Source organism: Sus scrofa, chromosome 1 (assembly GCF_054392235.1).
Source record: "Sus scrofa isolate SSC_HxYL_T2T_F1_AM1 chromosome 1, Sscrofa_HxYL_maternal_Yorkshire_Landrace_v2.0, whole genome shotgun sequence".
NCBI classification, from domain to species: domain Eukaryota; kingdom Metazoa; phylum Chordata; class Mammalia; order Artiodactyla; family Suidae; genus Sus; species Sus scrofa.
Genome location: NC_139383.1, coordinates 243,230,961 through 243,257,241, shown reverse-complemented (window position 1 = coordinate 243,257,241; position 26,281 = coordinate 243,230,961). Strand labels below are relative to the sequence as shown.

Sequence of the window (26,281 nt, the reverse complement as noted above, 5' to 3'; positions counted from 1 at the left end):
GTACTTAACTCTACCTAGAGCTATGGAAATGCATTTACTAGGGGAAAAATGGAGAGAAGGGCTCCTCCCTTAATAGGAGCAAAACAGTAGCATTTCAGGCTAGCGACAATTAAAAAAGAAACAGAACAGACTAGCTTCTAGAAATGTCTTTTCAGAAGCTTTATAACAGAAATTAACAGACTGCACACCATAAACACAAATTAGAAATCCTGTTCTATATCTAGGTTTTTCAGGTTGTTCTGAAATAGAGACAGAGTTTAAAAATTACTTAAATATATGAGAGTCTTTGTCATGAGAAGGGAAATTATGGCCTCTTAGAGCCTCATCAAATTATGGCACAAAGATTAGATTATGACTACATCACTCAATAACATAGTCCCCCGATCCACAGTAAATGAACCAGTTTATAAAAACAAACCAAAAGAAAGGTGAGGGTCAGACATACCAATATATAATAGAGGAATGTGTAGAATGGCGTTAAAAACTGCTCTCTCTGGCTTAGATGTAATCACACGTTTATCATATTTTGTGATAGCAGGTTAGCAAAGCCCTACAGTTGCAGAAACCAGCCTCCACCCACCCCCACCCCTTATCCCATCCAGCTGTGTACATCAGTAGACAGCATATTTTATAAAGCCTTTAAGCTCCAGGCACACTATTGAGTAAAGACAGTAACAAAGCTGGAATCTCTGATAATACACAAATCTATTTTTTAGCTTGTTTTTAAGTTTATTCCGTATTATATACATTTAGAAAATACCAACAGTAACTGGTTGGGAGAAAAACAAGAAAAGGAAGCTCACCTTTAAGTTCCCTGAAAAGAATTGATTTAAAAAAGAATATAAAAGCTGAGATGTGAAAGAAAATGTTATTTTGCATAGAACTCACATCAGCAAACAAACTGTAATTCTAGCATGCGAGTTCAACTGCCCACCTACATCAGAAAGTCCCTTTAAAGAGCCTGAGGCCTATAAGGTCAAATACTGAGTGTCTTAGATCCTCCAGGAAAAGCTGAGACAGGGCTTGGCTGCGTCACTTAGCGAAATGATTCCAGAGCAGGAGTGGGGCTGAGAGAAAGGGGATCAGGAAAGCAGGGATGCTCCAAAGAAGGCAGTTTGATCACTACCTCGGTCAAGTGAACTCCATCCTGCTAGCACCCTTTGAGAATGAAGTAAGGTATGAAAGTACCTCAAAATTGCCCACTAAGGGAGCCAGTAGAAAGGATGCATTCCACTATTTACCTGGGAGTCCAGGATCATGCCATGGTGGGGAGAAACTCCCTCGTCCTTCCATGCTTCACATGCCTAAGTTAAGAGTGGAATCCCCAGAAAAAGCACTGGGGAAATGCAAGGGGAAGGGAGGCTTGAGGGGAGGTGCAGGCAAGCCAGGGAAAACATTTAAGGGCAATGGCTACAGAAAGGCAGAGAAGGAGGCTAGGAGGTGGGTCCAGGAAGGACACTGTGCATTGCGGGGATATATGCCCAAAGGGGGTTAATAGCCCAACTACAGCAACATTAACAATACCTCTAGAAAGTGCTTTATTAGCAAACACAGAAGAGGTAAAAGTATGGCTCTCGGATATTTCATACATTTTTGCTTTTGTCAAAAAACGAAGTTGTATTTTAAATTTTATTTCAAACTGTGTTATTGGAGGCTGTGATGTAAGGGAGGGGTAAACACATATTTACACATGTTTAAACACACACACACACACACACACACACCATTTACACCTTTCAGTTTGCCTAAGGCCTAATTAGTTTAAAAAGACAAGGAGAATATCACAATTGCCTATCTAAATGCCTCTGAAATTTAAAATGGCTGTTTTGAAATCTATAACAGAAAAAGAGGGACATACTATTTTAAAAACTGTCATACTACAGAAGCCTTTGCCAAAATGTGAATCTGAAGTGTATGTGTGTGTGTGTGTGTGTGTGTGTGTATACAAGTATACACACACACACACACACACACATATATATAATTTAAGGGCCAATCATATGACAAGGACAATAAAACAAAATGCTTAAAGGAAGGGAAAAAAAACCCAAGGGTATTGTCTTTCTTTTTTTTTAAACTAACTCAAACACACAGGATGGTAAAGGCATAGTCATTTAAATCATTTCCTTAGTAATACAAGTAATATTTAAATAGATTTAATAGTGCTGCTCCAAACCAATGAATTATGGGTTTAAAACCTATTAAAATGTAATGTTTTTTTCCTGAGCTGAGAGGAGAGAGATTTAAATCCACTGAATTTTAATATTTCAGCTTGAGCTGCAGGAGGTAGAGAAAGTCCAAATGAACTATTCCATCAGCACCATTCAAGCATGAACATTTTAATCAGTTTTACTTCCTTGGAGTTCTCTAACACAGTTTACGCTGTCATTCTGAAAGCACTTAACACAGAGAGTGTGAAAAACCACCAAGGCTTGTTATTGCCTTCACAATTGATGGCAAATAATTTTGCAGACTTCCTATCATTAAAATGTCACTACTAAAAATTGAGGTTCAGCATTTCTTGTGCTAAACTGCATTTTCCTACAACACCATGGCATACCTGTTCTTAAGGATTTTTTTAAGGGGGTGTTTCTGGTTTTTTTTTTTTTTTTTTTTTTTTTTTTTTTTAAAGCATATTTTCTATCGTTTCTTTCCTCAAAGGGTTAGGTTAAAAAAAGAGGGAGAGGGACTCCAAAGAGACTGCATTTTCTATTTTTACAAGCCAAACATTCCCCCCCCCATGTTCATACTAACAAAACTTTTTTCTTAATGATAAGTATTTTTTGGTAAAATTCTTAGGAGGTTCCAACTTAGCCTCCTTTATTAAGCATAACCATATTCACACAGCATGTGCTGATTATATAGTATAATAGATTTAAAAAGCATTTTAAGATAGTCAGATGACTCAACTTAATATTACAAGAAATGAAAACATCATTTCTAATTAGATCACATTACTGATTTAAAACTACAATTTGTCTGTTGTTCCAACAGTGTGATCTTAGAGATTCTAATTTAAAAACACAGTGGCTAGCAGGACACATGACAAGATCTAACTAGATGCATAACATTCCCACAGCCATTTGGGGAACTACAGGAAAGGTGCAAGAACAGAAATGTGAGATATGAACAATTCAAAACAAAACACAAAATGTTAACTATAGAAAACAACAAAGGTATTTTCTTGCTTTTTTTTTTTCCCTTTAAGTAAAAGATAAATGATATTTAACTTATTTCAATCTATCAACAGTTTTAAACTGAACATGACCTGTGAAAGAAATCATTATAACTGTGTTTCATTCCATTAAACACAACTAGCTTATTGTCAAGAGAACAAGCCGCCTCTCCAGGTTTCGGGCTCACTTGAGCTTTCTGCATTTAAACTGCATGGATCACTGGTTTGGCTCATTTACCAATGAAGGTAGAATAATATTGCAGAGTTAAAAAGGTGCTTCATCAGATTTCATTAAATTTGGGAACATTTGCGCTTGTGTGGATGGTATGCATACATATAAAACAGATACATATGCAGTGATAAAGAAATGGGGGTCTGCAGAGGCTTAGATGGGTCTTTGCCTCTCAGGAAGAAATTTATTTTCCCTTGGTGCAGAAAAATCACTGCCGACTACCTAAAACTCAAGTCACAAAAATTTAAAATTGACCCCTCATCACTTTTGGTAGCAGGTCAAAATATTACCAGCTTACAACACAAAGGAGACTTAAAACAGCAAGTGCATTTATAATTCCACAGCATTACAACTCTGAAAACTACTGGACTCTGAAAACCAGGGCTGAAACAGACAAAGACTGGACAGTCACAACAGAAATGCATCAAGTGAGTTGGTTGTAACGGGGCTCTTTCCTTCTTATATGCTTTGCGGCTACCTAAAACTGCCAGGTTTGTTTTTCTATTACTGCAATCTGTTTTTCAGAAGAGTCAGATTATGTGATTTTGATTCCATTTTTGGCTCAGATACAAATAATCTGGAATTCCCACCAGATCCACCAACTACAGCACGCGGTGCTTTGATAACACACAGCTCTACTGAGTTAGTTCTTCAAATAAGTTTTTAGGTCACCAAATTAGCTTTCTTTTAATAATTAAATCCATATACACAGTACGTCTGTCAATTACCCAGCTACAGTCTAATAAATCAGCCTCTCCCTGAGAAAAGACAATCTGCCATCACATTCAAAACAAAGTATGTAAAATGAAGGAGATATAAAAGAGTATTAAAAATACACCTGATGTGATGAAAGGAAGGGAACTTGTTCTGATTTTATATCTTCGCTCTTATTTTCAAGCAACATCCAACACAAAACAATGTGGTTTCGATTTCGATTAATCTTGCCACTGTACAGACATAACTAATAAGCCTCCAAAAAGAAACATAAAAGCATTCTGTTTTCCTAGAAAAGGCTGCCAACCAGACATAAGGTAGGATGGCTACCTGTATTTTAGCAGTTCATGCGGCAATAAACACCAAGCCAGAAAGGACCCAGTGAGCTCTCAAGGGGTCCTCACCCATGCATTCTCTCCCACAACAGACAGTAAATCATGGGTGAAAAACAAAGGTCCTATCCCCAGTGACCTTGGGAGATTTGGTAACCAAAATATATCCCAACAGCAACACAACGCTTGCTTCAAGCAAACACAGCTGGTATATGCATACACACTAACTTTAAAATTCAAGCTCTCTCAATATTTTAACAAATGTATTACACTGCTGTTCTCTGGAATTTTTGGAAATAAAAACTAATTATGAAATGAATTCATCTCTCATCTCTCCCCAACCCCTGGAACACAGAAAATGTACAGCAAATGAATCTCTATATGGCTTGTTCTGATTCAGCCTCTTCTTTCCAAGAGACACTTCTGAGGAAATAAAGGTTACTCTTTTCCATTTTATTATGTCTTCTAATTTACTACCGGTATTTTCTTGTGGTCAGAGGGACACAAAATAGAGCTCAAAATAGCCCATTAAAAAACAAGCTACAATCAGACTATTGCTCCACCACCTTCAGCAGTCATCTCAGAGTTCTGATTTCCTTGCTAAAAGACAGAGGCATAATTGAAGCAATATCTTCACTTCAGATTGATTATCAGGCGACCCTTATCCGCATCTTCACTCAGCAATTTGAATTTTAATGAAAGTAAATGGAATAATTAGCATTTCAAAGTGTGTTTGATACACTGAGGGGAAAAAAGAGGAAAGACTTTTGTGTATAATCTATACACAAAAGAAAGTATTTGGGAGGGGGCAGAGAGAGGAAAGTACAGTCGTAGTGTCTTCATTAGAATCTAAGGAACTGCTTGTACCAGCTGCACAAAAGAGATGTGAATACTGTGCTCTTTTCAGCTAATATTTCTTGCCTTTATTATTGCTAAGTTTTAGCACCTTATTTCACTACTTGTTACCTTAAGCTGGGAGAACAAAAATATAAGTGGAGTTGGAATGATTGCTCAGACCCACGAATTCCAGCAAGGTTTCTATGCAACATTAATGGTACTACGAAGGAGTTTCTAACTGGGCCACTGATTTTGCAAAAAGGTGTAGTTCATCTATTATTTCTACTACAAATGGACACTAGTTCTTAAGAACCACTCATCACAGGGGATGAAGAATAAGTAGCAGGGAGATGCAAAAATGTACATTTCACTAAAAATGATATTAAGATATTCTATATTTGGGGAAAGATAAAAGAAATCAGGTCATTTTAACAGCAGGGCAATCTGGGTATTTTTTCTGGCATAGGCTAGCAGCAGAGGCTGATTGGAAAGGAAAGAAATATTATGAAAAAGAACTACCCAGTCTCCTTAGAGGGAGAATTCTCAGGAAGACGTCAACCTGAATTAGTGAGACTGTGTCCAGTTTCTAAGGTAGCCATCAAACTTCATGTGAGATTGAAGGCAAAGTGCTTCATTTCACTCTGTGGTAATCTAGTGCCTTTTGCCCCTGTGACTGAACAAAATTTTAAAGGAGAGCAACAGAGAGCTGATGACAAACACTAAGATGATCAGAGCTAAAATGGAAAGGCCACGTACCCCAATGATGGCGTTCAGTTCTGCCATGGTCACCTGCTTGGCCCGTTCCACAGCCTGCACCACTTGTTGCTGGTGCTATAAATGAAGATCAGAAACAGAATACAATTATTTGTTTTCTAGTCAGTCAAGAACAGCTTTTCCTAACATGTCCTCTACCTTTACTTACATGCAAAACATGATTCAGGGGTCTCCATATGGCAAATTAAAGCCCTGGGTGGTGGGTAACTAAATGCCTGGGGTACCTCTGTGCCTAGAGTGCTGAGCAGTAAATGGACATCCAACTGCAGGGATCATCCCTACGCCCCCCTGAAGGATGCTCCCTTACAACTGGTAGAAGCAGCTTAAACTTTACTTTCAAGTTTGTGGTGCACTTTAATACATCTTCCACTGATACTAACGAAACAACACAATCCATCCCACCTGCTTTCTTTGCATCCCTACCACCTACATAAAACATGTTTTGAAAATGTTTCCTACTAGTACTTATTTTTAAATTTTTTACCATGTATTTGTTAGAGAAGACACTAGAAGGACATAAAGAATTTAATATTTATGTTTCCTCTGTAAATGCTAAAAAAAAAAAAAAAGCGCTCATATTTTCATTCCTGTCATGAAGTGCTGCATATTTAAAAGATATTAAAAATGTACAACTCCTGCCAGCAGTACAGTCAAGGGACTTCAGGTATTTCTTTTAAATGCAATAGGAAAACTTAAACTTACGAGTTTAAATTACTTTTCTTTTGAAAACTAAGGGTGGATAGTATAGGAAAAAATCCTTCTGATCACGATTCAGCTCTAAAGAGAATGAGCAAGATCTGATATCAATAATTTTTGTAATATTAGAAAAATTAAACAGCACAGAAGTCTCTACATGGAGGCATTCACATCTGGACACACACAAGGGCTTATACAAGTACTCCCAAAATGTAAATATTATTCCCAACTAAATACACTTGAACACTCTAGTACATACACACTCAAATCTGGTCTAAAATAGGTATCTTCTGGACTCTTTTCAATTGGTTTAGTAAATGAAGAGCCAAAGAGACTGTGCTGTGGAACAAGTACTCCTCTGTGTGGCTGGGAAGTCTTATTTTAGTTGATTCCAAGTGAGAAAGTTACTAACATTATGTACTGATCTGAAGTGAGTATGAACTCATCTATCATAATGCTTAATACATAGAGAGAGCTACACCAGCAGTTATACATGAAATTCCACCTGACCTACCTGGTACTACATTCCAAAACCCCCAAATACACAGTTACTGGGATTAACTAGAGTGACTACTATTTCTACTTCCCAGTGGTACAGGAGCAGTAGGGAAGGTGATGTGGGAAGGGAAACTGCTCTTTTTCAATTTTTTTTGGTGTTTTCAGGGCCACACCTGTGGCATATGGAGGTTCCCAGGCTAGGGGTCTAATTGGAGCTGTAGCCGCTGGCCTATGCCACAGCCACAGCCACGCGGGATCTAAGCCGCATCTGTGACCTACACCACAGCTCACGACAATGCTGGATCCTTAATCCACTGAGCAAGGCCAGGGATTGAACCTGCAACCTCATGGTTCTTAGTCAGATTTGTTTCTGCTGCACCACGACGGGAACACTGGAAACTGCTCTTAATTCGTTTATCTACATGGATGTGTCCCCTGATTTCCTAATAGATATTATATTTTATGCCTATGAATAATGCAAAGAAAACTGTCAAATAATCTGCATTTTACTGTCAAATCACTGCATTTTACACTTTTAATGGACTCTAAGCATTAAACTACATACCGTGATTTTTTTTTTTTTTTAATTTTAAGAGCATTTCAAAACAAGGGCTTAAAAGGCAATCCCAAAATCTTTAGGTATCTCCATTTGCCCTCACTAATAAAATGTTTGTTGAAGTGAAATAATTCATTTTCATCTTTCTCTGAAGTGAACATCCTAAAGGCTCATGAACACACTAAAAGGAATAGAGATGCAGTCAATAAAATGGCCAAATAACAGTAGCTCTCCCTTGAGGCCAGCCTGACCATCCATGTTTACCGAGCACCTACCAAGTGCCAAGCACAGAGCCCAAGTTTAGATTTAGGACAAATCTGGTTGTCAGGGTAGTGAAAACTGGAAAACAGAGAAAAAGACAACATACAGGACAACCCCAGGAATTATCTAATACTCAAAGTGAGTTTACAGACAAAAATTTTTATGGACTTTCCCACCTTTTACTTTGCAACACTCAACAATGGCTGCTCAAAACTTCCAAGAAACTGAAAACCAAAGGAACACATGTACACATATCCAACATGCATCTCTCTCATTTCATTCAAGCATTCATTCAACTAAAGTTTTTAAAAGCTCCTACTCTTGTGTCATTTCTATATATTGCTGAAATACCTCCACATCACTGAAATATCATCTCCTTTACATTAAGTATTCAAAGGACAGAGACAGAGATGCAGAAAATACATCTAGTTAGGGCCTTTCTACCATGAAGATCACTCAACTCCTGCTTCATAAACTGGATTCCAACTGCCAAGATGAGCAAATATGCCTTAGGCAGTAGGGATATCTTTCTGACTTGGCATTAAAATCAAGCACATATATTTAAAAAAACAGAAACACACCAGTGAACCGTAACACTGACATTAGATGCTTTTACAGAAACTCTTGCTAAAAAGCTAAAATGACAATGGAAGTCATGATTCAGCTCTTTCCTTTTCACTCATGGCAATGGCCATGGGCTAATACCACATCTGAACTTTACCTGTAGTTTAGAATTTTACTTCTCTTTTTCTGCTTACAACTGTGAATCATACAGTGCTTAAGGATTTTTTTGAACAGAAGCTCCCTAAGGCAAAGAATGCCTCCTTCCCTACATGCTCTCAAAGCACCAGAAACACTCTGACATTGCTCACTCAGCCACACAGTAGCACGAGGAATAGCAAATGATCACTGAAGAAAAAAGTGAACACTGGAGGAAGAAGCCCAAAGTACTCTCATAATCAGACCCAAAGAGGCACCTTTTTTTCACTTTTGAATTTTAACATATAAGCTCTCTGACTCAGAAAATACGGCAAGTTTTTCACGACTTCTTAGAGCTGTGATGGCTTTCCCATTATGTCTGCCATCTCCCCGCCCCCCTTCACTCTCCCTTCCCCATTTGCTCCTCTCCTCCCACTCCACCCACATCTCATTTCCTCTCCCACTTCCTGCTGATCCCCTCTGTGGCCTCGCCACAAGTGGTGACAGCCACTCCAGCCCCAGTAAATCTGTAGGAGGAAGAGTTCAGTGGCCTCTCTCATTGCTCAAGCTGCTCACTCAGATATGAGCTCCCAGTCTGAACTCTCTACTAGCACCATCAAATAAAGTGCCACCAGGAATGTATTAACAAGCCCAAAGGTCTCTGAGAGAAGCCTCTAACTAGGATTTCGAAAAGAAAAGAAAAAAAAGCTCAAGTATTTATTCTTCAAAAATACTGTGATTTGTAATTTTTTTTTTTTTTTTTTTTTTTTTTGGTCTTTTTGCCATTTCTTTGGGCTGCTCCCGCGGCATACGGAGGTTCCCAGGCTAAGGGTCCAATCCGAGCTGTAGCCACCAGCCTACGCCGGATCTGAGCCGCATCTGCGACCTACACCACAGTTCACGGCAACGCCAGATCCTTAACCCCTGAGCATGGCCAGGCATCGAACCCGCAACCTCATGGTTCCTAGTCAGATTCGTTACCCACTGAGCCACGACAGGAACTCCACTATCCCTCTTATTGATAGGGGTAATATAGGGTAGTAAGGACAGATATGTAAAATGAACTAGGATTCTTATCCTAACACATGGAGATACAAAAGTGAGCAAGAGATAAATGCCTCCCACTTCCACACACAGGCACACAATTCACATAGAGCATCTTACAACACAGGAATGCAGGATTGAAAGTGCTAGGGAAGGCACTTAGGCAGGAATGGTCAGCATACTTCCTGGGGCATCAGGAAAGACTTTGCTTTCCTATTCACTCATTCAATTATTTATCAAGCACCTACTGTGTGCTAAGCACTGTGGTAGGAACTGAGATAAAAGAACAAGACACTGAATTAATAACAATCAAGACACTTTATAACTACAATTGGAGGGTAATTTTCATGAAGAAAATGACAGGATGCCACACAAATCACTCAGAGAAATACCTCATCAAAACTTACAACTGGAGGAACATCCCATAAGGAAGTGGATCTGACAACTGAGACCAGAAATATTTGAGGAGTTCTCTAAGTGGAAAGCAAGGAGAAAAGAACTGGAGGCATAAGGAACAGTTTGGATAAGGCCTCTGAATGATAAAGAAGCTTGTCTATCAAGGAAGAAAAAGTATGTGTGACTGGAGGAGAGTAGGGTGGGGGACAAAGTTAGAGAGACCAAAGCAGGATTTTGAGGACCTTCTTGGGTACGGCAAGGCACACATGGAAAATTCTTTAAAGTGGAAGAAGCATTCGCAAAAAGAACAACGAAAGCAAGCATTTGAAATCATCTGAGTATGGTGTAGGCATACTCTATAGAACCACGTTCTAGAGGGAAGTGAAATCTGTCAGGAGAAGGCCAAACGGTGAAAAGTTTTGCATGACATGCAAAGAAGCTGAACTTGACTCTGGCAGGAATTTTATTTTTATTAAAATTTGTTAAGCTGCTAAGTGCTATCAGTTCTGCATTTACTAAGATGGAGCTGGGAAGAGTAAAGAAGAAGCTGGATGGCCAGGAGGTGAGCCAGACTGGAGGGAAAACAGAGGGCCAATGAAAGATTTTAAGGCCTGAAATCACGAACTCATGGACAAACTTTTTCCGTTTTAGGATATGGACTCAACTTCTTCCTACCCAACTCTGTCTCCAAATTCTCTTCCATTGCAGTCAACTTCAAGTATTTTAAAATGGTACAATGTATGTTTTCAATTTTCTCTATTCCAGGTTAAATATCCCCAGGCCACTGGCTCTAAGCCACTCATACTTCTGGCTACTCCTCTTGTTGTCCTCACTGTGATGAGACACAATTTGATTCTGAGAAGATCAAAGCCAAGTCAAAGTGTCACCCCATGTCCATTAGGTAGGCTAAAAAACCTGCTATGCCTTTTTTCAGCAATTCCACCAAGTTAACACAAATAAGCTTTAAATTTAACCAAAACTCCATAGTCAGACTTTCCCAAGGAATGTAAGTCCCACAAAAAATTAAGTATTACTCATATAAAATAAAACATAAAAGCTCAAAAGGTTTAATCTGGCTAATACCTGGCTAACTGATGGTCTCCTCAGAGCTTCCAATCTCAAAAGAAGGTGACTATGTGTAAGCAAAACTTTCCAAACAACTTTGGCTATGGGCTTGGGGTTAGGCTCTCAGGAGACACCTTGGGAAATATCCAAGTCTTTCTCATACTGACCATTTGGCCTTGTCTTCTCTGTTCTCACATTCTTCACTGATAGGGCCAATGAGCTCTACAAGTCCAGAGTTTTCCAACAGAACTTTCTGCAATGGTGGAAATGTCCTAGATCTGTGCTCTAATGACTAACTGCATATTGGTGGATGCACCCAAAATGTGATTAATGGGACTGAGAAACTGAATTTTTTAACCATATTTAACTTAATAATTAAACTTAACTTAAATCTAGATAGCCACATATGTCTATAACTGCTATACTGAACAATGCAACTCTACCTTAAGGTACTTTAAAGCTTAGTTCCGGTAATAATTATCCAATATTACCTAAAAGTCAAAGAAATGAGTCAGTCTCTCAAATATACACTAATTTTTTTTTTTTTTTTTTCCCAGACACACAGAGATAAGTCCTGGCATTGCTACCTCAGGAAGGAGGATCACATTGAAACCTGCAGAAAAAAAGTCCTCCTTCCTGAGAACCATCTTTCATTTCCTGAAGGGGAGCAGGACACAATGCTACCATAAGGATCTAACCAAATATCCAAATGTCAACCAAACCATGCAGTCATGCAGAACAAGGCAATTAGTGAACCATGGAACATGGGTCAGGGTTAGGCTCTGTGATGCCTCATGCAGTATTGTTAAAAATAATAATAATAATAATAATTAATTAATTTTTTTGGCTGCAGTTATAGTACATGGAATTTCCCCAAGCCAGGGATTGAACCAGCACCCAAGTTGCAACCTGCACCACAGCTATGACAATTCTAGATCCACAACCTGCAGCGCCACAGGGGAACTTCCAAAAATTATGTATTTTAAATGAAAAGCTGTCTGATGTAAAAATTAGAAAACTGGTCCAAATCCTCTATAACCCCAATCGGGTGTTTAGTCATTTTAGGACATTCCCTAGATAAACGGCACTGTCATAACACATTACCAGCACTGATAAAATGGCCTTGACTAGGAAGCAGACCTGTCCTATAAAGGCTGCTGGCACTTAATAAATGATCTCAGAAGATGGTCTTGCAGGTGTCCCTGCATACTTATCAGGGGATCTCTGGTGATTTCAGCTGAGCTCTCCTATAACAAACCATGTTATCACAAGCCATTGATTCCTTACAAAGTTAACAAGCAATAAGACAGTTAACCTGGTGCCATTATGAGGCGAGAACACTGCCACCAGCGCATATAACCACAGTATTTTGTTCATTTCCTCCCTAAGGCACCATATGAAAGTGACTGATTATATTTTTCAACTTCTATTTTACAATTATTTTATACATGCAAAATGTGACTCAGAATAATTCAGGACTATATTAATCCAGGTGCCAAATAAATAGTACTTGAGATACAACCATATCTCATAACTCAGTGAAAGGGTTTGTTTTCCATTAAATTAAAAGCACTAAATTTATGGAAAGTCCAAAATAGAAATTCATGTTATCACTTGATTTGACTGGCTATTTTTTGCCTACTGGAATTTAAACAAATGCATATTATTACTATTATGTAACTGTGCATTATTTTCCACTATTTAAATATAATGTAGAACACCCGAATAAATCTACAGAATTCTGGGGACAGCACAACTACTTGATACTACTCATTACAGAAGCTAACAAGGCAATAAAAACACAGTTTTGAGTTAAAATTAAATTTGCACCGAAAAGCGTTTAGGTTGGAATGTTCCCTTTTCTCTAGGTAAATACTAAAGTAAAAGTAGAAAGAGGCTTAAAAGTTTCACTCCTAAAAATTCTAGAATGATCAGAGTTTCTGTTAAACATGGGCAAAAGAATGATTCAAATTCTTTGTTCCATTTCTTTATATCCAGATACAAGGAAGAAAAAAGAGCTGCTCACTCCAATCTAGGCTCCTCCACAGCTTCTAGGCAGCCTGCTTTTGCTCACAGAACAGAGCAAACAAGAAAACTTAATGGTAGGATTGCAGAGAACTAGGGGAGGAAGGCAATATCCATCCTCCTCTTCATTAAATAACTAGAAACAAGTTGTTAACAATCTGCTGATAAGATTAAAGATGGATAATGGCATTTCTCCAAATTTATAGATGACCATGGTTTAATAAATAAGAATTAGGAAGCCCTTTGTCTTAAGGAACCACTTTCTGTTCCCTCTTCAGTACGGTACATGCATTTCAGGTTACTGCAGGCTATGGTTTGGAAATGGTTTGAGGCTCAAAACATTAATAACTGATAAAGTTTGGATTTCCCTCTGTGGTTCAATGGTAACAAACCTGACTAGTATCCATGAGGATGTGGGTTCGATCCCTGGCCCCACTTGCTGCACTAAGGATCTGGCGTTGCTGTGGCTGTGGTGTAGACCAGCCCCTGCAGCTCTAATTTGATCACTAGCCTAGGAACTTCCATATGGCACAGGTGCGTCTCTTTAAAAAAAAAAAAAAAAAGATGGATCAAGTTTGATCACATTTGATGCTGCAAAACAATCAAGCTGCTAAGCTACTTTTTCTGAGATGTCTTAAAATTCCAGAAAACTGGGAATGATTTAGCCAACATATCTTCCACGATTTGTCAAAAATCTTGATCTCTTTTTCTCCAGTTAAAGGACAATATATATGCACAAGAGAGTATGTCTGAGATAGATAAGGGGAAAAGAACTTTATTCACAAATGTTCCACTTAGAATACATTTCTTTAACAATAACTGTTCCAGCTTCAAGCAGCATTTTCCTTCCAACAAGTTTATTACAGGCCTATGTGTGATCTGCTATATCCCCTCTGCCAATTGAGAGGTGTCTTCAAAAATCTTTGTTTTTCAAAATAGAGGCTTAAACATAAGCTGTGTATCTAGACCTAGCTGGCCCACAGGGCCCATCATGGTCCATGTGGGTTCCTCCCCGTGCATCTACGAATGGTAATACCTGATGGGTGACATTTTCCTTACAGTGCAGACCTTCTATGAGGAAACTTCTATAACACGAACTATGCTTTGTTTTATATTTTATGTGATAACATATGACCTGAGCTGATTATACAGTCAGAGCTAGTTTGTCATGTAGAAACACCAGTAGTTCAATATTACCTCCCTTCAAATCAACACTGGCACTAATTTTTTTTTTTTTTTTTTTTTTAATGGGGGAGAGTCACACCCACAGCATGCTGCAAGTTCCTGGGCCAGGGATTGAACCTGTGCCACAGTGACAAGGCCAGATCCTTAACCCACTAGGCCACCTGGGGACTCCAACACTGGCAATAGTGGTCACTATTTTTATTTTATGCACAGAATGTGCCTAGAAGCAATAGCTAGTTGTCCCTTGCTATTCTCTTTCTCTTACATTAGCATCAGGTATTAGTTATAGGTAGGTGTGAGGCAGACTGGGACCTGGGATCCTTTGCTGCAATGTTTGCACCTGGACAAACAACTCCTCCAGCAAAAACAAACAAAAAAAAAACAAAGAAACCAAATGGGGCTAAAAATAACTGCATGAATACTCATAAGTTATCTACAACAAGATACAAAAAGACCAAAAACCCAACTGCCACTTCTGAAAAGCTGGGAGCAGAAGCAGGATACCATGTATAAAACCAGGGTGCATGTGTCCCCTGCACAGAACACCACCATCTAAACTACCCCTCTTGCCCAAGGGCTGGACCCGCCTCTACTCTCATCTCATATAAGGAACCAGCCCCACCCCCATACTCCACCAGTGAGGAGCAAGCAGGGGAACCTGCTACTTGTTTTCACTCCCTCCTGCTGCCCCAATAATTTCCTGTCTGGCTTTTTAGCAATTTCTATTGATTAAGGAAGGCCAAGAACCCTGGTTGGTAACAGGCATTTCCACATCTCCCTTACCGCTAGCTAAGGGCAGGTAACAAGATTATCGGCCACTGCAAAGAAAGCAAAACTGTGAGTATCAATCACATCATGCCCTTAAAATTTAGAAAAAGTCCATGTCCTCTCTCATCGTTCCTTCTAGCTGAGGCAGGATCTGGTAGTACTAGGGAGATGAACAGCAATATAGAAGGAATTTGAGTTTACAGCATCATGGAGTCACCAAATTAGCTACAGCTGCTTCTATGTAAACTGTCATGTAAGAGAAAAACAAGCTTTTATCATGCCTAAAACACTACTCCTTTGATCTTGGTTAAAGCAGTCTAACACCCAGCTAGGTCCTTTACATTATCACAGACACCCTACAGGGCAGGTGTCCCATTTTCCGGATGAGGAAACTGAAGCCCAGAAGAGTAAAGAATTGTGCTCAACATGATAAAAGAAGCAAACAGCTGAGCCAGGATCCGGCCCCAAGTCCACCTGACCTCAGGCTCTTATCAAACTGCCTATGCATAACACAACTCTTGCACAGAACTCTGCTCCTTGTTAGGGGAGCAACAAGTTTCTGAAAAATACATATGGTACTCTGGGGAAAAAAAGACTTTCAACTATCATGTAATACATTATCACCTACTGACCTATATAGCCTGTTAGGGGTTTGAAATTCTCAAAGATTTTAGGAACACCCTGTTGTTCATTAAGAAACATACCCTGACCAACCCGAAAATAAACTAGCATAATCCAGGGGGGAAAATGAGTCCAAAAAGTACAACTGTACTCCAAACCAAGTCCTCAGCTAGTGCCCAATACTTATTTCATGCTTAATCTAATAAAACGATGCTTACTCGCCCTCCAAAAAACTAAAATCTTCCCTTTGTTCTGACAGATCACCTGTGTGGAGCTAAATGCCCACTGCTGGAAACAACCCCTGGAGCTTTGGGCCTAGCTCATTTCATAGGAAGACCGCCAGCCAACCCATTTGGAAATATTAACTTCACCTCTTCCCAGTTTTTACCAAGTCCTTCCTCTCCAAATGTCTTGGGACCCAAAAACCCATTTCCCAGAAAAGGTATAAAAACAAACATACAAATAAGCATATACCTGGCATTTACTATCCCAAACAATGCTTTACTTTTTTAAAACACATAATATACACTATAAAGATGGGGTACTTACCACTCATAGGGATATTAAGGCTCAGAGAGATCAAATTTCTCAATATAAAGCCAGTAATAGGCAGAATTGGTTTGATTCCAAATTAGCGGAAACACTGTGCCTTGCTGCCAGGGTGTGGAGCGTAGTTTTCAATCTACATTTAGAATCTCCTTAAATGTATGTTCCTTGCAAAGGGGGGAGGGGTGAGCACTGGAGACAAGTCAGTACTTACTGGCCTTCTTCAATTTTGCTCAAGGTCTATGGGTCTGCAAGCTATATCCTAAAATCACTGATGAAAAAAGTGAGCCCACCCACAGACTACTTGTAAAAAACAGAACTAACCTCAGCTAAGCCACCAGGTATTTTGAAGATAGACAGTCCCCAAGTGGATTGAAAAATCTGTCTTTCTGGATAGCTCTGTGGGTAAAACACAGCCCTTATCTAAAAATCATTACATCTTCTGAGGTAAGCTCTAAAGGTTGAACACCTTGAAGAGTTGTCATCTTTTAGATCTATGCCTGCTGGCTGGAGAGAGTCAGCTGTTTATTGGGAAGCTCATTTTTGGAGCTAGGAGAGAGTCACCTTTGGGGCTACCTAATGTGCCTCACTGAGATTTTTTAGCTAATTCACAGCTCTGGGTTGTTTTAATTTCTACTTTCTTCCTCTGCAAGGACATTAGAGAGGATTCACATTCTTCTGAAAGGCAATGACTGAAAGAGGAGGGCCAGGTCTACGTTCTCTCAAAAGGGAACTTAAGAGATTCTTGGCTGCTATCACTGCAATGAGTGCAAATGCTGGTCAACATCAGGAGCTGCTTATTACTATGTGCTGGGCTGCGCATGTACAGTGCCAAGTAAGCCTCACAGCCATCATAGGTGTTCTATGCTACTATTAACTTCATCCTACAGATGAGGAAACTAAGACTTTAAGAGGCAAATCACTTGCTAAAGATCACCCAGCTCAACTAGATTATGGTAAGCCATGCAGTTTTTAACAAGGAGGCCAGGGCTTGACCCAGATATGACTGTCATCATTGTCATTAGCCTTGGCCATCTCTTGCTCATGGAATTGCCAATAGGAAGCTGATTATAATTCCTTCTCAGCAAAAGAGACCCCAAGTGAGATAGAGAAGAACTTTCCAATTGCTACTTTGAGATCTGCCTTTTAAAGAAGAAATCGGAGAGCAGCAGAATAAGATCAGTCTTACCCATTCCTAAAAGCCAAAGGAAGGTGGGAAAAAAAAGAGCTTCAGATAGGAGGAGGACTCATACCAAAAATTTCTCTAAATCCTGATTTTAAAGATCCTGTGAAATTTTACGAACTGTAAGTGATGGTTACTCACTTAATGAAAAGAGTTGGCAGTATCTCTGTTTAAAGCCTGGGACTTTGGAAGTAGCTGTGAGTACAACAAGCACATCAGTAAAAGAGACACTGGCTGTAATTTTTTTTAAGTGTTTCAGTGAAATCTAATGGGAAAATACTTTTCTCTGATTGTTAACGTACATAGACACACTTCAAGTTCTTGAGCTACAATTATAAACTTATTTCAAAAGAAAAGGTCTTGCAGTTAAAACTAAATTTACCTAAGAGTTGTCATTCTGTACACTACTTTTTTTTAATTTTAGCAAATGTGATACACTAGTCACAAGCAATATAAAGCAGGTACTTTATTTATTTATTTATTTTTGGTCTTTTTGCCATTTCTTGGGCCGCTCTGGCTGCATATGGAGGCTCCCAGGCTAGGGGTTGAATTGGAGCTGTAGCCACCGGCCTATGCCAGAGCCACAGCAACGCGGGATCCGAGCCGCGTCTGTGACCTAGACCACAGCTCACAGCAACGCCAGATCCTTAACCCACTAAGCAAGGGCAGGGACCGAACCCGCAACCTCATAGTTCCTAGTCAGATTCATTAACCACTGTGCCACAACGGGAACTCCTAAAGCAGCTACTTTAATTGGCACATGGGAGCTAAATTAAAAAGACTTATCTAGATGTATGTAAATAAATTTACCTCTTGTTCTTGCCAAACTCCAAAAAACCCCCTCCAACCACTGTCCTGTGGCTTATGCATTCATCTTTGAAATATCCTTTTTCCTAAATGATCGTTTAATTTTTAAATAAAAATATCTTAAAATAAATTCTAATGCTGCAGCTGCAGTTTTTGGCAGTAAGACTGTCACACAGAGAGATGGCGTTAAAAAATCAGATCAAGAGCTTTAGTCCTAGCACCAAGTGACACTCGCAGCCATGCAAGAGTGATTTTCCATGCCTCTGAAGAGACAGGAAATAGAATTCATCTTCCTCTAATAACCTGCCTCCTCCCTCCAGATTACAGTCCATCTGGCCTCAGGGTAGAAGCGAGGAGGGTGATGCTCACAGAATGCCCAAAAGAGGAAACAAGGTGAGCAGGAGAGAGGCCCAGAATGGACAGGAACAAACATGTCTGTGGCCTACACATTGAAAGACACACCTTAGGAAACTTAAAAAAATAGAGCCAATTAAATTCAAAGCAAGCAGAAGAAGAGATAAACATAGAATCAGGATTTAGAAAACCAAGACATAAGCTATTCATTACACATGTCAAAGGCTTTCTCAACCAAGAAATGTCAAAAGTATTAGGGAAATAAATAATAAGTAGTGAGATTATGATGCCTATCCTCCCAGTTTAAAGAAGAAAACAAGTTGCCGGTATCTCCCCACGGCTTTCCTCTACAGGGTATGACTTCCTTAGCCAATTAATTCCAATCCAGTCTTGTTCAGCACACCACCATTACACATTCTGTTCCTACTAGACAATACAACTCACGTGGGAAAACGACTTACTGGCAAATCAGCTAGCTCCACCAACACCCCTAAGACCTCCTCCTAAATCTGAACATAACCCCACAGATCTGGTACAAATGCCAAGGGAATAAGCTCTACCAGTGATTCTACATGGGGTCTATGTCTGCAGAAGCCTCAAGTCTAATTCCACTCCAGGGAAAATTCCAACTTTTCCATCTGTCTCGGGGTATGACACCTCAGCCTGCACAGTCATGACTAGGAGTTCCCACTGTGGCACAGCAGGTTAAGGACCTGGCATTGTCTCTGGAGTACTACAGGTTCCATTCCAGGCCCTTTGCAGTGGGTCAAAGATCTGGCAATGCCACAGCTGTACTGTAGTTCACAGGTGCGGCTTACGATTCAATCCCTAGCCAGGAACTTCCATATGCCATGGGTGCAGCCGAAAAAGAAACGAAAAAAAAATTCTTCTCATTCTCCATTTACATAAAGCAGAGATGCTAAAATTAAGAATAAACACACAATGGTCTGAATCAGACAAAGGGCCACCATATTTCCTAAAGAAATGCAAATAGGGCCCTTGCCTCTCCTTCACCACTCCATGTAATCTAGTCAATAAGCAATCCTGAGTAGAAACAGGAAAATGGGGATATAGTGGGTGTGGTTTTTGGTCACTGGCTAAAGGAGACAAAAGACAATATATCCTTTGTTGTTTGTGATCCAGAAGAGCATCTGAATGCAGGATGTTAACTTGTTAGGTCCTCGATTTGTGAATCTGAGCACCCCCAAAAGATATATTCCATGTGAAAGGTATCCATGGTTACTGAGATCTTATCTTACCCGGTTCAGACCAAGTAAAAAGTCAGATAGGGATCCACATTCAAAAACACACATGTACACTCCAATACTGGCTGCACGCCAATGTTCACTGCATGCCTACTGGCAGGCAGGCAGGCAGGTGAACTGCTCTCCTGAAAATCAGTGACACAACTGAAGGGTAGGAGGAAAGTGCCTTGGTGCCTTCCAGCTCAAAACACCAAACACTGTGGTCACAAAACATTTACTAATTTCTCCCTTCTCATAGCTGATCTTACCTGAGGCAAATGAAGGATTCAGTAATCCTGAAGCAAAAGTTCTCTCCAGCTGGTACACCTAAATTTTCTAACTACCAAAAGCAAGCAAGCAAACAGAAGGGGGTTAAAAAAAAAAAAAAAAAAAGGCCACCAGGAAGCCACCACTCACTAGAAATGCACCATCTCATTCCACTATCTGAGCATTTGCAGACAGCATGCAAGCTTCCATTGGTGGGAGCAGAAGAAAGCCAGTGAGCTGCACCCCTGGGCTTGGAAGCGTGAAGGCCATGACACTCAGGGCAGAGTCCACTGAGTTCATCTTGTGTGTCTTTTCCCAAATGCACCCACAATATAAAGACCTCATCAAGTAATAAGAAGTAACTTTTTCAAAGCTACTAGCCAAAAGTTCCATTAGTTTGTTTCCTATGTAAAGCCCTTCTATTTGATATAGCTTCTGCCAACTCTTAATGCCCAATGACAAAAGTGTAGAACAACCTCTTGTCTTCTGTGTGATTTTTCAATCTCCCCTAGTAGCTGCCAATATGATAAAGTCATTAATTCTTAACAACATACATCGTCCAATGACAGCGAAATATTTTAACAACTGAATTTTGCTTAGCACATTAGAAAATACGCCATTATATAAACATAATTCTGTTCCACTGAACGTTAATAAGGTGTAAAGGTGGAATGCGAACATTGTATTTCGGAAACGTGCAATACAAACACCAAGAGACAGATAAGGCCAAAGAGTCAGTTTTGTCTGCAAAACCACTAAAATGGTACCTTCGAGCCCACTGCTTGAAACCAACTGTCTTACCTCTTGAGACAGGAAAGGAATGACTTGTGCACAGATAGCATTCAGCCTCTTGACAATCTCTGCCTGCAAAAAAAAAAAAAAAAAAAAAAAAAAAGGAAAGCAATAAAGAGAATAGTCAGCCGGTTACAAATTCCCAAAATATTAACAGGATGATATTAAAACACACTTTATATTCAGGCTAGTGTATTTCCGAAGGAAAAGAAAAACTCATCAGCAAGCCCATTAAAAGGAGGCAGCGACAATAGTGCCACATTAATAGCACAATTTATTAACCAGCATTCATCTTAAAAAGTTAACCTTCAAGCACAGGACAACATAAAAAGGAATTTAATTTTCATGACTGGAAAACAGTTTTCAAAAGTCTTCAACAGGACCTTTGTTCATTCCAATACGGTTTTTTATAAAACCTTGTGTTTTTTGAGTTGGATGGTAAAGACACATTCTTCCCTACACTCCAAAACTACTCCCAATTAATCTCTCTGGAGTTGTACATTTGTGGCCTTTACTTTAAACAAAGGCACTAGGATTTCATAATCAAGTCCCCAACCTCCCCAAAGAATAGCATCCAACCAATCCAAATGAGCTGATTAATTTGGATCCTTAGTGATAAAGTGTTAGAGAATGGCATGTTTTCCTCAACCTCCATATGTATATGGAGACTAATCTCGGGAATATTAATTACCATTGTACTATAGATATGCAAAAGTCGAAGTAATGTCAGATTAATAGTTTATTCTCTATTAATTTTGTAAGTATTCACATCTTATAATACCAACAGGATGCTACAGTAAGTTTTTAAAAAAAGAAAAAAAAAAATTCCACCATGTTTTCTTTAAAAAGCTACCAGGAGCTCCACCAATCTTCACCTTAGTTTATATTATCAAATGGCTCCTTAGATACTTTGGTATGTAAATGTAGGTTGTTTTTTTATACACAAACATACAAAATAACTTTTTTTCCAGTTTTACTGAGACATAATTGACATATAGCACTCTGTAAGGTTAAGGTGTATGCCTTCATGATTTGACTTACAGATATTGTGAAATGATTACCACAGTAAGTTTAGTAAATATCCATCAACGTAGCTTAATTTTTAATGATGGAGTGGGGAAAAGGAGAGGCCAGAAGCGATGAGACAGAAAACGTAAAGCAATTACTATTCCTGAGACATTCTTAACGTAAATTCCATCAAGGGTCAGTTCCTCATTTTATAAGAGGACGAAAAATGCTCCTTTTCTTGCTAAGTCATTACCAGAATGACAGTGACACTCTACTTGTGCAATCTAGGTTTCCTTCTTTCATCAGCAACCCTTTTGACTTTGTGGCTCTGCAATCTTTTAAATGCCAGCATCTTAAAAACTTTGCCAGCCAAGAGAAAACACAAATTCACCATGAAGTTTCAAACCTAAGCTTTCCACTCCAGGCTGCATTCCTAACAGGATGGACAAAAACCCAGTACCAATAAGCAGCAATGAATAAGGACCCAACTGTGCTGACCTGATTTAATTTACTGCCCTGGCCCTGTGGAGCATTTAGCTATCCTTTAAGAATGCTTAAACCACCATGAAAAGCTGCAATGGGAATCACCAAACCACTCTCCACCTGGACGAACATACCACAGTGGTTATAGGGTGAAATTCCAGTGCTAGCTGAGAAAATAGAGTAGCATTCACCACACTGAAAGCACTAGTCTCAGAGGCATTTGGTTGTTAAAGCTTTTTGTAGGGAGAGGTGGAGGGGGAGAGAATAAAAGATAATGAGATACTCTGGGGCAGACCAAACTGATGATTCTAATGCTTAGAACCATCTGCCAAGCATATTTTCCTCATTATGTTGTTTACATAAATAAAATAGTCCCTTGCAAGGAGGGTTGAAAAATGTGTGGGCACATAAGAAAACTCAGTTCTTTAGTTTGCCTACATAATCTAGGCAATAAAAACTACTCTAAGGAAACTCACTCATCTGACAAAATAAAGACCAAGAGGTATTTATTTGGCTCCTTTAATTTGGGACCTAGGCTACGTGAGGTCTGAGCAACTATGAAAAAAACTTTCTTAAAAATCAATGTAGAAAAGTAAAAAAGTCATTTTATTGATTCATGTATGTTAACACACATACATACATAACAGGAAAAGGGGTTGGTGGAAATACTCCAAACTTTTTCTTTAAAGGTCTCCTTTTGTTTAAAAGACTTCTTAATTTCTTTAAGTTGTCATGCCAATGGATTTTTCCTGGTCAGGCTAATTGGCAGCAGCGGGGTGGGATGTGTGTGTGTGTGATTTCATAAAATTAAGCAGGTCATTCCTCACTTTGAAAGCTCAAGTTGCCTCGGAAACACTGCTGCTTCCATGGTCATCTAATTTTGCCTCTTTTGTCCCAGAGGACCCAGCTTTAGGGAGGCATCATTTATTTACAGGCCTTTCCACTGGGCTTCAGCGATCAGCCAATAATACTGTGGACACACACTTCTAATGGCCTATGTTTTGAAACTGAGTCTAATCTAATGGCGTGGGGCCCAAACTCCTTTTCCAGCACAGCCATTAAAGGATGTAGGTTATTGCTGTTGTCACCATTGATATTTGTCATTGTAATGTAATTAGGGCCCTAAAATGATGCATTACAGCCCTTGGCACAGCTTCTATTAAAATCTTTTCTTCTGCTCACTGAACTGCGACCTGCTTTCTGATGAATAACAGACAGACGGCTTTAGGGTAAGGAGCAGATTCATCAAAGAAGTATTTTTCAGCTTTGGGGAAAGAGAGGAGGAAAAAAGGCAACCTAGGAGGGAAAGCACCAGGGGAGGAAAAGCCACAATACACATTTGAATTTCATCTGACCACTTGAAATTCTGATTGCGTCTGATGAATCTTGCTTAGACAATATATTCCCAGTCTCCGAATCACACGGTTAATCAGGGCTCTAATCTGCTATCCATCAGCCTATGCCAGCGAGGTAGCTTCCAATCAAATTTATAGGTGATGTGGCTCATGCATCCCTGAGCAAGTACATTCACAGAGAGCCCATTTAAACAGGCAGAGATTCTGAAATACTGCTCTTAGGGTTACTGGATGTTATCACAGTATTTGATGCTTTACGGAACTGCTAACTATTGTCTTTAGATGCCCATGATATTCCAAAACAGCATTAATGGCCTCCACAGAAGAACAACTGCTCATGCTAAAATATAACAAAATGATTGTTTTGGCAGCCATGGTTTGTAAAATACATTAACAATTTTTACACTTCTATTATGTCTTCCTCTACCCATCAAGATATACATTAAAAAAAAAACTTAAGTTCCACACATAGTATTTTCCTATCCTCAATTCACTACTGTCTATTTCCTCCTCCTATAATTTTCCACCTTTATGCCATCCTCCAACAAAAAGAACCAATAAAAACAATGACCATTCCACTTAAAACAAAACCCAATATGGGCAAAATATTTTAGAAAAAGTCAAATTAACCAAAAAGACATTCTCTGCAAACAGCCCGGTTATGCACTGGACACTTGGCACATGAACATGACAGAATAAACCTCAACATGGTGATGGCCAGTGGATTCACAGCATGTCCAGTTAGTAACGAAAGAGCTAAATACTGAAAAGAACCTTTTATCCCTTTTCTCTTCACACTCCAACTCAAGAATCAATGCAAAATTTATTAACTACCTCACATCATGGAAAGCAATGTCATGCACTGAAAAGAATGCCACAATTCAACCCCTTAATGAAAAAGTAACAATATCAAATTTTTTCTTTATCACTTACAAAAAATTACATTAGTCATTTAAGTAAGACAAAAAGCTAGTTAAGCCTGAACTTGAATTGAATTAGATCCCCTCAAATAGTCCTAATGTAATAAAAAAATCTAATTTTTATTTTGATTATTTCCGCCTATATGATTTCCTTAAAAAATGAAATTTTACTTTAATGACATAATAAACAAGAGAAAGTACAGATTACTTTATCAAAGATATGTATCAAAAGAAATTGTTGCTTTAAAAAATACTTGAGTTTTTGTTCTCTCAAGATAGCAATAACACTACTATATAGTATTGTTGAAAGCGAAATACAAACATTACTAGGAAGCCATTTCAGCAGCCAAGAGAGTGGGGGGAAAGGGCAAAAAAATGTTTCAGGAAACATTCTTGAGGAGTAACATTTCATGATTAATTGGTTTTTATAGTTTTTAAAGATGAATCTATTTAGTTTATCAAGTGTTTATCAAAAACATACCCCATTATAAACAAACACCAAAAAGTAAAGGAAAAATTCCCACGTCTATCTGAAATTTTCAGGATAAATACAAATCTATCTTGCAACCCTTTCCTTCAGCCTTCTTTTACTACTACCAAATCAAGACTAACTTTTTATTTCAATCTGAAAATAAATTATCTTGATTTCTTACTGATTTGTTCCAAATGATCTGAGAAACAGTACAACTTCTGGAACTGATCCTGCCTGTCCATAGGTTAAAAAGTCAAAAGACTAATGAGAAATTCCTCCCAACTTAATAAAAATCCAGACTAAATATGGGAAAAAAAATTCATGTAGTACTGTTTCTCTAAACTGACAACTCAGTTTTTATCTTGTCATCAAAATTCATCTTTACAAAAGAGGTAAGAAATGTAATAGATAAAATTAACTTATGTATTTAAAAAGCCAGACTGGAATAAGGATTAGAGATTTAGATCAAAAGTACTGTCAGCATTGCTAGCAAGCTGGTAAACCAGATGCCTAAGTTATTTTAATTCAGGTGATTATTTTGCACAAAATATTTTATATTGCTTAATAAAGCAATAAAATAAAGCAGTAACACTGTAAGAATCAATTTACTAGAACATCTACCAGCTCCCTAAAGGACTGATTCAAACTACTACGACTTTTTTGCAAAGTATTAAGACAATTTTTAACAGCTCTCATCATCCCACTTCCTCTAACAAGAAAGAGGTACTGTTTAGGAGTATTTAATTAGTATTACGTTGAACAATATGAAAGTGCCAATATTTCAACCTTTTTTTTCCCACCCCTTCTCCCCCAGGTAGTTTAAAGCAATGAGCAAGAATTCTACTGATTGTAATACCTCAAGCAATGTCAATCCGCTTTGTGTTTTGAACTCGTATTTATGCTACTTTACTGTGTGCCAAATGTGCTTTTAAAGTACCTAGCAGGCTGTTAATCGCATACAACAAAGTATCC

At 38.8% G+C, this 26,281-nt stretch overlaps 1 protein-coding gene across 20 annotated transcripts in view; it reads right to left on the bottom strand.

Annotated features, from left to right (window-relative positions):
- TLE4 (TLE family member 4, transcriptional corepressor) overlaps window positions 1-26,281 on the bottom strand; it is a 148,808-nt gene that overhangs the window by 91,490 nt on the left and 31,037 nt on the right. For 8 of the 20 annotated variants that reach the window (XM_084988418.1, XM_005660175.4, XM_084988411.1 and 5 more), the window contains exons 5-6: window positions 21,081-21,143; window positions 6,047-6,121 (exon numbers count right to left, since the gene is read on the bottom strand). Coding sequence is in view for 9 of the 20 variants with exons in the window: in XM_005660175.4 (XP_005660232.1) it covers window positions 6,047-6,121; window positions 21,081-21,143 (138 nt within the window). In the remaining 11 variants the exon portion in view is untranslated. The remainder of the gene's footprint in view (window positions 1-6,046; window positions 6,122-21,080; window positions 21,144-26,281) is intronic. The other 12 variants (XM_084988446.1, XM_005660177.4, XM_084988452.1 and 9 more) reach the window with 2 other exon arrangements.